Source organism: Lactuca serriola, chromosome 6, assembly GCF_051521515.1.
Source record: "Lactuca serriola cultivar US96UC23 chromosome 6, Lser_US96UC23_V15, whole genome shotgun sequence".
NCBI classification, from domain to species: Eukaryota; Viridiplantae; Streptophyta; class Magnoliopsida; order Asterales; family Asteraceae; genus Lactuca; species Lactuca serriola.
Window position 1 is genome coordinate 94,383,725 of NC_136413.1, and position 11,889 is coordinate 94,395,613.

At 37.7% G+C, this 11,889-nt stretch overlaps 1 protein-coding gene across 2 annotated transcripts; it reads left to right on the top strand.

Annotated features, from left to right (window-relative positions):
- Nucleotides 1-10,121: 10,121 nt before the first annotated feature.
- REV7 (DNA-binding HORMA family protein) lies at nucleotides 10,122-11,889 on the top strand. 2 transcript variants are annotated; one of them, XM_079004220.1, is made up of 5 exons: nucleotides 10,122-10,443; nucleotides 10,675-10,819; nucleotides 10,912-10,992; nucleotides 11,073-11,185; nucleotides 11,260-11,889. In XM_079004220.1, exons 2-5 carry the CDS (start codon nucleotides 10,786-10,788, stop codon nucleotides 11,638-11,640), a joined length of 609 nt encoding a protein of 202 aa, XP_078860346.1. In that variant the 5' UTR covers nucleotides 10,122-10,443; nucleotides 10,675-10,785; the 3' UTR covers nucleotides 11,641-11,889. The 2 variants fall into 2 exon arrangements, with proteins under 2 accessions (XP_078860346.1, XP_078860347.1); XM_079004221.1 differs by having other exon boundaries at nucleotides 10,306-10,439.

The following is an 11,889-nucleotide window of genomic DNA, read 5'->3' on the forward strand; positions in this document are numbered from 1 at the left end:
TCCTACCCCTCCTACCACTATCACATAATATCATAGCATACTAGCACATAAAGCATAACAGATAGTGGCACATCAGAAAATTATCACAAAGACAATCATCTCAACTATAATCAACTACAGTGGGTCGACATTAGTGCCTTGGACCCACTTCTACCGGAAGGTAACTCACCATAATGTTGTAAAGTAACTGGAAATCCTCGGCTTCGACAATCTACCCAACTCAAACTCATATACATAAAAGATTTCCTTAATTACATTTCATGCTCATGACCACTTAAGGGTCAACTTTGGTCAAAGTCAAAGTCAAGGTCAACGCCCTGGTTAAAGTCAACATTTCGGGTTGACTTAACTCACTGAGTTAGCCCATCAACTCATCGAGTTCCATAAATCATAAAACCCTGAAATCGCAATCCAACTCATCAAGTTCTTTCACGAACTCGTCAAGTTCCTCATATCCATAGAATCGGGGCTTTCCTACCCAACTCGTCGAGTCTGTCCTTGAACTCGTCGAGCCCTTACTTTTTAAAGAATCGAGGCATTTCGACTCAACTCGATGAGTTCCTCTATGAAATCGTTGATTTCTTCAGTCTGATAAGCTTTCTTAATGTGTTAAGCCATTATTTTTCGAGTCTAAACCCCATATTCCATATATGAGTCGAAAACACATCTAGGAGGGTAAAGTTTCTGACTTTACCCATTAAGACCCATCCTAGAAGAAATGAGCCCTAACCCTATCTCAAAATGTCTTATTTCCAACTTCAAAAACCATCAAAAATTTAAGATAAGCCATAGGATCATAGATCTTAACTCTAGGGACAGTTTGGTCACGTAAAGTTCCTATCTTTACTTGCATGCACAGATTACTTGGCTCAAAAGGCCAAAAAGATGGTCCACAAGTTGCATGGGACTTCCATGGTCATAAAGTTGTCACTTTTATGCCATGAAGCCCCCTATAGGCCTAAATCTTAAAGGTTTGCCCCCATGGGACGTCCATGTCCTAAAGACCAGCATTTTTGGACCATAATATGGAGAAAGCCTCCTAAAACTAGATCTAAACATACTATAAGCATGGTAGGAGCTTTATACCTTAGATGAACCAGAAATAAAGCTCAACTTCTGGATCTACTCTTCTCTTACGCATCCTTGCTCCTTCTTCAAGTATCCTCTTCTTCAAAATCATAAAGAATGCACAAAAATGGCTCAAAACTCTCAAAAGTGGATTAGGGTTTCGTGGCTAGGGTTTGGGACAATGGTGGTTGTAAATGAGGCCAACTTATGGGGGTTAAGGTTTTTAAATAGGATGAAAAACCCTGAAAATTAGGGTTTCATTCTGCCAATCCTACTCGTCGAGTAGATTTCACAACCCGCATCCTAATCCATCTCTACTCGACAAGTTTGGATCCTCCAACTCGTCAAGTTTCTATACAAAAAATGAATAAAATATGAATTAAATACATACAAGGAACTGGGCGTTACAGTTTTGTTGTGGAAATGTTTTATAAAATTGAAAATTTCGTTATCATGGTTTCTGGAACGTTACAAGTTGGTATAAAAGCTCTAGTTTGAGAGAATTAGATGAACACTCATGTGGTTTCCTGACTCAAACTATGGAACTGCAAAATAGTTTCATAATCAATTCTAAAATAATCAAAGGAGAGGATGCAATGTATCCAGTCAGTCAGATCCCAAGGAAAGTTATTCCCCAAGACACCAACACTTTTTTGTTTATTGATGATATGATAGAATTACATGCTAGTTTGTAGGCTAGGGATCTTCAGAAATTACATGTTAGATTTCCCTAATTTATGATGCATTATAACCTATGGGAATATCTTGATATGTTATATGGAACTGACATTATTAATGTGGTTGCTTATTGTGTGCATCATAGTTATACATAACTAAGATTTTATATTTTGAGAATGTTTGATTTAGCCTTATTTTTTATCCTTGTTTGGTTGTGGGCTTAGGATAGAATCAATTATTCGATTGTCCATCGAATCTAGTGTTATGTATGATTAGCATACACAAGGTGGCTGTAGGGTTAGTCGAAGGTTCATGAGTAAATGTGGTTGTTAGACAGCCAACATAAGGAATGATTAGCCACTCTTGACAGAGTGAGTATAAGATGTATATGTATCCTAGTTGCTTGGGCATTATGGCCATGAGGTCCGTGGCGATCCTTTGAGATAAATACGGGTAGGTGTGTGTAACGCCAGTAGATCCGGGCTAGTTAATTTAAAGATAATAGGGGTTGAAAACGACTTTTTGACAAAAGATTATTTAGAATAAATAATCTTAACCAAGTTGTACAATATGTATATATCATTAGAAAGGTATCGACGATGCGGTCATTATAAGACTAATGTTGAGTTCTTTCGACATTAGTTTAGTACAAATATCATTAAATCTATTTAAAATAGTATTATGAAGGGGTGTTTAGTCGTTTATATAACTATAAAGTCATTAAGTAATTATGGAGGGTAGTTTTTGTAAATTCAATTACTATAATAAGAGGCTTGGGCTCTCATATTTCTTGCACCATTCTCTTGATTCAAGAGTCTTTCTCTTCTTATCCCCCGAGCATTTCGGTCCCTCGTTATTCGACTTCTCTTTCTGTAGTTTTAGTATAGTAAAGCGTTGCACGAATCTTTCTTAGAAAGATTCAGTGACGAAGTTCTGCCCCTGCAGAGCCCGACTCCTAGCTAAAATCCCCTTGTAAGTAAGTTATGCATACCCTATTTTAAATATAGTTTATATTTAAAATTAGTATTGTTATTATAAATTTATAATAAATATTTGAGCTATTATTATGACTTATATAAGTGTCGTTATAATATCTTTTTAACAACTCGCGGTACGGGGAATCTGGTTTAAAGGGCCGCATAGGGTTGTTGGATTTCAGAAGTGCTATTCGCCAAAATGGTCCTGCCCTCCGGTGTTTTATGTCTGGCCCCTGTCTGTACATAGTGGTTGGAAAGGATTGTTTAAACGCTTATATAATAATAATAATAATAATAATAATAATAATAATAATAATAATAATAATAATAATAATAATAATAATAATAATAATAATAATAAGACTAATAATTAGTCACGGTAAATATTAGACTAAAATCTAGTGGTAATAATACTAGGTTTCGTCGAAGGAAATTATTTTAAAGTAAACGAAGCGTTGTCCGAGTACCGAGTCACCACCTTCTCAGGTGAGTGCATAGTTACTTTCATCTTACACACACATATATATATATATGAAGTATTTTATATAAACTATGTGTTATGTGTGCATATTATCTGAATACTTGCTGTCTATATTAGATGAACGCTTTTTTTATACATGTTTTAAATGATTTGAATTGTATACGTATTTTAAATATACAAGTATGTTGGGTATGAGATGGGTATATGATGAGAGATAAAAGATGATGTGAGTAAACATTGGTAGCTATAGACTTAGTGCCTAACAAATAACATCGGCAGCTATGGACTTAGTGCCTATTGGACAAACATTGGTAGCTATGGACTTAGTCCCTTTTAGGAATTGGTATGGTAAATATTAGACTAAAATCTAGTGGTAATAATACTAGGTTTCGTCGAAGGAAATTATTTTAAAGTAAACGAAGCGTTGTCCGAGTACCGAGTCACCACCTTCTCAGGTGAGTGCATAGTTACTTTCATCTTACACATATATATGAAGTATTTTATATAAACTACGTGCTATGTGTGCATATTATCTTAATACTTGCTGTCTATGCTGGATGAACGTTTTTTTTATACATGTTTTAAATGATTTGAATTGTATACGTATTTTAAATATACAAGTATGTTGGGTATGAGATGGGTAGATGATGAGAGATAAAAGATGACGTGAGTAAACATTGGTAGCTATAGACTTAGTGCCTAACAAATAACATCGGCAGCTATGGACTTAGTGCCTATTGGACAAACACTGGTAGCTATGGACTTAGTCCCTTTTAGGAATTGGTAGCTATGGACTTAGTACCTATTAGATAAACACTGGTAGCTATGGATTTAGTACCTAGCAGCTATGGAATTAGTGCTTTACGAACGAGCATTGGCAGCTATGGATTTAGTGCCAGTCCTATAACTCTAGAAGCAAAGGACTTCAGAATGAACGAATGCGGGATAGATGACTCTTAGGATAGATCCTTAAGAGTAAAGAAGATAATGGGGATGGGTAATTGGGTCGATTGTTTGATTGTTTAAACATAATAATTATATTATTGTGGGTTGAAAACCCTATGTACTCACCAGGTTTCCCAACCTAACCCACTCAGTTTATTTCTATTACAGGTGTTGAGATGAAGTCACATTACACTGAGAGATTAAAGAGATGTAGATCACTAGTGTAAATAAATGTAAGTTTTGTTTATGCTTATGTTTCTGTATTGACGATGACATCCCAAATGTTTTAAAACGAATTAAAAATACTTTTCTTCGGAAATGCTTTAATAACGTATTTATCATGTTTTACTAGGAACAAATTCCGCAACATTTTTATTAAAAGAGGTACTCTGATTTTTATAAAGCATAAACAAAATCGGTCTTTTCTGGCCAAGAAAATGGGGATGTCACAGTGCGGAAGGTAGTATGGGTCGTACTACTAAAATCACAAGACTCATACGCATATAGAGGGAGTCACAAACTCCAAGGATTTAGTGATCTAGTAGTGATGTGTTAGAATGTAATGTGTCTTTTCTGATGTATTCTAGTTTATTTTTAGTATGGTGAGCACTAGAGGTTCGGGGTCAGGTGCTAATGGCCCGGAGAGGCAAGGATTGACTAATGATGAGATCCGCGAGATGATCACCAATCAGGTGACTATGTCAGTTAGGGAGGCGATCCCAAAGATGTTCAGGTATGTCAAGACTTCCATTATCGAGATTTATGACAAGTGTTATGTTGCCATCACTTAGGTTGTTATTGTCGTAGCCACTGCAGTTGTTGCTGTTGTGTGACTTCAGAGGAGAGGGATGCTTTAGTACCAGGACTTCAGCAAAAGGATTCCCCCAGAGTTCGACGAGGTCGCGGACCCGATCAAAGGGCTTCTAGCTCAGTGGTATATGGTGTTTCCCTTTCTCCTTCAGGTTGAGGGTTCATGTCCCGCAGTGGACATAGGGAAATAAGGAGTAGTTTAGGAGTAAAATAGATTTTCCGTTTCAAAAAAAAAAGTCAAGGACCCGATTGCTGCCATGAGGTGGATATCATATGTGGGGGTTGTTTCTTCACGTGCTTATGCCCAAAGGACCAGAAGGTCATGCTATCCTTGAATCGTCTTCATTTGGGGGTGAAGGGGTAACGCCCCGAAAATAAGACCATAAAAATTTTCATTTGTATATTAATACAACATCAAACCATATTGTAGTCATAAAACCAAGGCTGTCAAATGTATCAATATATCATCAATATCAGACTAAATCATAAAATGCCAAAACATGTGGTGTGATCTCTACAATCATCCCGAGCTCTCTCATTAAAAACCGATGTACCTGAAATATAAACTGAAAACCATAAGCACAAAGCTTAGTGAGCTCCCCAAGATAGCACATACCATACATACATACATATATATATATATATATATATATATATATATATATATATATATATATGTATATATATATATAACACATAATGGGCTCCGCCCTAACTCGCATAACGGGCCCCACCCACATACAAATCATATATAGATAGCATGATAATTATATAACGTACAAACACGTGAAAAAACCACAAAAATAATACCATATCACACAATCAACGGGCCCCACCCACTGAGTATGACGGGCCCCACCCAAACTCGCATAACGCGCCCCGCCCAAATACAAATCATATACACATAGCCACATACTAGCATATAAAATAACCATCGGGCCCCGCCCAGTAAGCATACGAGCACATATACATGCAAGATTCACACATACATCTAGCACCCTACATAACAAACCATGGGCCAGAATTGGTGGCTTCGATCCACTAAACTCAATGAGGAGACTCACCTCGAACTGTTGAATTGCACAAAATAACCTCTGGCTACTGGTCTAACAAATCCCCAAGCTATCAATACCAAATAACATCCAATTAAAATTGGATTCCAATCCACAACCATCAGTCCTTAAATAGGGTACAAAAAGACCGTTTTACCCCTTACCTAGTTTGGTCCAAGACTAAAGCTCGAACTTACAATCCAAAAGGCCCAAAATATCCCATGGTCAACCTTGATCAAACTTCTAGTCAAAGTCAAAGCCAATAGTCCATCTTAACCAAACACGCCATGTTGCCCCTTGGCCACGCTGTGTTCCGCCAACATCCAATCAGTGGGGAAAACTCTCAGCCACACGTCGTGTTGGATTGCCACCATGCCGTGTTGGATTGCCACCATGTCGTGTTTGCCTGAGTTTCAACGGCTCAATACCTTAAGTTTTTTTCACCTATTCTAAGAGCTCCAAAGCTCAGATCTAGTCCATAATGGGTTCAGAAGGATAAATTTTCCAACTTTATCCATTGGGACTACCCAAAAGGTTCAAAACTCAATCCATACAACTTAATAACGTAAGAGATTAACAAACAAGCACTTAATCCTTAAAGTTTGAAGTCCATCCTTTCCAGAATTGATTCAAACACCAAAACCATCCCAAAGGTTGGTGCTTTATAGACATACATGTCCAATGCATGTCTTGAACCCATATTAGGTCAAAAAGGAGATTCATGACCTAATCTCTAAGCATGACATAAAAACTTGATTATAATTCAGATCCAAAACACTACTAACTCCTCTTGACTTGGAGATTCATAAAGTTGCCAACTTTATGAGGTCTAACCATTCCATTATTCAAGAATAAGAAGTTAAAGGAACAAAACTCAAGATCCAACAACTTGGAATGATACAAATCGAGTCTTGTACACTTATAAAGGTCCAAAAGAGTGACATGGTGGAGAATAGGGACTTGCTTGCTTGAACTTTGTTTCCTTCTTCCTTCTTCTTCCTTCTTAGCTTTAAAAAGCACCAAACTAGCTCTAAAAATGGAGGAAGATGATTAAGATTTCTTTCAATGCTTGAGGGGCTAAGGATGGACAAACCCTAGCCTCCTTAGACTTTTAAATAGGGAGAAAAACCCGGAAGATTGGAGTTTTCATTCTAGCCATCAACACCCCATGTTCCAAGAGGAAACACGCCGTGTTGACCTTAATGAAAGTCGCGCTTCTTCTTATCTATACATGCCATGTTGGTTCCTCCAACACATCGTGTCCAATCCTCAAAAGGGAATTTATTCCCAATAATTGTTCCTCAAGATTCTGGGTGTTTCAGAAGGTTGGTGGAAGTTGGTGACTGGTACTTATTCTCCTACAGAGAAGGTTGCAGTTCATTGATATGTTCTGCACTGATTATTTTCCATTGGTGAAGAGGGATAGGTTAGCCTAGGAGTACATGTCCTTGAAGCAGACAATAGAGTTGGTGACGGAGATCACCAAGATGTTACCTGAGAGAGCTCTTTTCTGACCTGAGTATGCTGCCTCAGAGCAGGTTTAGATGTCCTACTACGTGAGCATGCTCAAGACTGAGATTTGTGGCGAATCAAAAGTATTGTTCCCTCTCCGAGCTTCAGTCATTTTCTTGGAGGAGAGAGACTAAGATTGAGACCCAAACTAAAGAGAAAATGCATACCCCAGTTCAGACGTAGCCAACAGCGAAGCAGTTCAAGCCTACTGATTCATGATATAGAGTCTACAGGGGCCGTACTTGTGGCAAGTGTGGGAGAATGCACGAGGAAATGTGTCGGTCAGCGACTGGGTGCCACCAATATGGCAAAGAGAGCCATATTGCAAGGGAGTGTCGTCAGCAGGCTCCATCGCCTAGTACCATGATTTGCTGTCAATGTGATCAGGTTGGCCATATGAAGGCCGGTTTTCCATTGCTCGCTGCTAGACAGGTGTAGGAACCAGCTCCGACTACCCTTCGGATCACAGACGGATGCCAGGGGAGGGCTGAGGCCCCAAAGGCCAGGGAGGCGTGTGTTGTCGTTATTAGTATGTATTCATTTACTATTTGGTCAAATTTAATTTATGTATGCTTATGTTTAAATTCATGATAGATACCTTCTTATTGAATTCCTTGTCTACACTTGGGCTTTTTTACTCAGGTGCGAGTCGATCCTTTGTATCTCAAACCTTCGGTAGGGATTTCGATATGAGCATTGGGGAGTTGGAGTGCCCATTGCGAGTTTCCATCGCCAACGAACACGAGGTTTGTGCTCCAATCGTGTTTCGTGGTTGTACTCTAAAGATATCTGGGGCGCCTTACCCAATTGACATGATTCCTATCCCTATGGTTGGATATATGCACAATTGTGGGGATGGACTGGCTGAATAGGTTTGGAGTTGTGATCGATTGTGAGAAAGCTTTTTGTTCGGCTTCCAGGGCTAGACAGTATATCCACCATGGTTGTTCGAGTTATCTCGCATATGTGTTTGACACTCAATTTGAGGGGAAAGCTTCGGTTTCAAATGTACTAGTTGTTAGAGCGTTTCCAGAAGTTTTCCTGGAGGATTTACCCGATGTGCCTCCCGTGAGGCAGGTAGAGTTCAAGACCGACCTGATCCCCGATGCGGCCCCGACTACCAAAGTGTTGTATCACCTCGCACCACCAAAGATGCATGAGTTGTCCTCTCAGCTTTATGAGCTATTGGGCAAATAGTTTATCAGACCAAACAACTCTCTCTGAGGAGCATCGATTCTATTTTTTAACCGAAAACCTGTTTTAATCGGCCCTTGTGGACCTCTATTTAGTATTTAGCGTTATATCATTAGGCCAACTTTTATAAGTTTAGATTTGTCTAGCCTGGCCCGACCCAGACTATAGGTAGCCTGGCATTGAAGCCCAAAACTGAAGAATTGAAGGAGCTAAAAAAAGGGATATGGTCGCGTAGAACAGAAACAAAGACAAATCAAGCAATTGCCCATGGTTTGCGCGATGATCAATCTTCATGTATTATCTGTCTCCATCTCCATCTTCCCCACTCTAGTCTCTGTATTTAATCTAAGCTCTCTCTCAACTACTAATCGGCTACATTTTCACCTTTTCTTTATTCCAAATCGTTATCTCCTCTACTCTTTGGCTCTTTTCCCTTTGTCTTTGTATTTTGGAGTATTCAAAATCGCCTTAACCTTGCGTTTTTTCCACAATCTCAGAGTTAATTTCAGTTTTAGAATTTCAAATAAGTTTTCAAAGTTATATATGTCGCAGTCTTGGGTTGTGTGAGTATTTCCAATTTTCGAGTAACTTATCGAATATTAGCGATTAGTTCTTGTTTTGTATGATTTATTTTAAAAATTTATGTACTCGAGCTTTATTTCATTATTTGAATCCAGTTACACTCTTTTAGAATTTAGAAGCACATAAAAGAACTCAACTTCTTAGTTCTCTCATCTATGTAACTCAGTTTCTGTTTGATTGGTTGATAATGATACACCATCGATTGTATTAATGAATCTCCCATGTCTTGGATTCAAAGTGTCCATCTGGGCATGAATGTTTAGGGGTTTTAAACTTGGTTTGAATCTGAATTGGATTGAAAGATTTGTTTAGTGGACAGTAGGCAAGTTGAGTTTCAATTAGAATTGATAAGAAATTGTCTCAATTAATATATTAGACTTTTAATTTTGAACTTTGAATTATGTTTGAATTAGAATTTTACAAGCCTAGATTGATTAGTAAATACATAGATGCTTTGAGACTTTTTTTCGAATTATGTTTGAAATTTAGTTAGTTTTGTGCTTGAAAGGCATGACATTATCTATTATCCAAATCATAGCTTGATTGAAGCTATTTGTATTATTATTGGACGCTTTGACACTTTTGTCCCTGCTAGCTATATCTTTGTTGGCACATAAGTTCCTGCAAGTTGTGGTTATTTTTATTTTTTTAAAATACATGTATTTAATGTTCTAATTGGGTTAAAATATGGATTGGGTCCAAAAAGAAAAACCTTTTGGCGTGTTTGATATGGATTAGAAAGTGAGGGACTCGGTCCAACGTTTTCATGTCTTGGCTTTCCAATTGGTGGACCGGAAACAAAAAGAAATCGAGAAATCGAACACAGCTATCGCCGTTCCCTTCCTGCCTCCACTTCCAGTTCCAACGAAAATAGAGAAATCGAGCAGCCTACTTCCGACGAATCAACAGCTACTTATTTCGTCCTTCGTTCCTTCTTGCTCCTGATTTCTGCATTCCATACGAGATTTTCTATTCCCAATTTCTCTATTTCATACGAGATTTTCTGATTTCTCCTTCTTGTTTCTTGTTTCTTTCTGAAATTTTGCTGGCTTATGTAAGAGTTTTTGCTGAGAAATCGATTGGCTGTTTTGCTGTTTCTGTTTCTTCTGATCCTGTTTTGCTGTTTCTTCCTTCTTATATGTATGTAAGTGTCACTCCATTTCGTTATTTGAATCAAATTTGTCCATTTCATTTGAGTTATTCCTTGTTCATTATCATATCGAGATTTTTGTTCTTAACAAATGGCCACTGACCTCTTCAACAAGAAAAATGAAACATTTTAATCTTTAAATAAATGACATAAATTAAGTTTTGTAGTAAATGATTTTTTTTTATATAAGCCTCATTGAACTTTGTTGAATTCAATGCATTACAGAAAGAAAAAAAAAACGACAGAGGTGAATGAAAAATAGAACGTCAATGCGTCAAACCATTAAATAAACCCAGCAATCCATTTGTTACATACTGTGAAGGGGAGAAGGAGAAAATGGATTGCAAGGAAAACGAATCTCCTGAAAGTAGTAAGTCCCATGGATTTCAACTCTTTCTGGATAACCATCTGCTAATTAAATAAACCCTAACACCTCGCTTTTTTTTTAAACCTAAATTCCAGGGGAGACTTCACGTGTAGTAGTTGAATTTCTTGAAGTTGCTATTACATCCATCATCTTCCTGAAAGGAATATACCCACCAGGTTTGCAATCTTTTCAAGATCCTCGATTTTTATTTTTTTGAGTAACTGAAGTTTGAAAACTGATGTATGACATGACCCAGGTGCTTTTGAAAGGCGGAGATATATGAATCTATTGGTTCACAGGGCTCGACACCCTCAGCTTAATCGCTATATCCTCAACTCTGTCAATGCACTTGAACCTTACATCCAACAGGTGAGAATTAATTATGTAGATCAAAATTAGAGAGAAAGAGAATCAAGTGTTGATATAGGTAACTTTTGTCTCAGGGGCTGGTTGAGAGAATTGCTGTTATTTTCTTCAAGGATGATAAAATTCCAGTTGAGAGATTTATGTTCAAGATTAATGTGAACCAGTCTTGTTATGATGGGGAAATGATGGACATGGAGATGAGATTATTTTTGGTGAAGCTGTCTTTATCAGAACCTTTTTCAAAGAATGCTGCTGTTTTATCTCAAAGTAAAAAATCTGATTGGAGGTGGGAAATAACAGGTTACTTTTGCTCTCTTCCTGAAGCTGAAGTTGGTTCGTGGATTTCAAGCAATACACATCAGTGGAAACAACCTCCTGTAATAACACCAATCAAGTCCATGAATATTCAGCCATTGTCTGTGCAGCTATATTTGGAACATCCTCCACCTGAGCTTTGAAAGTGTTTTAGTTTCATGTTTTTGTTTATATTTGGGGAAGAGATGACGTGGGATGTATTGTTGATTTGTCAAGCAAAATCCAAGTGGACTTGTCTCTTTTGCTGATGTGTCATGCCACATGGTCTTTGGCTGATGTGGATGACATTTGGATCAGCCTTTGTTGATGAGGTCTTTGTTTATGTGTCATCTTCTTAAGTGTTTACCCCCTCCCATTTCAATTAAATTCAGATATTACAGCATTATACTTTA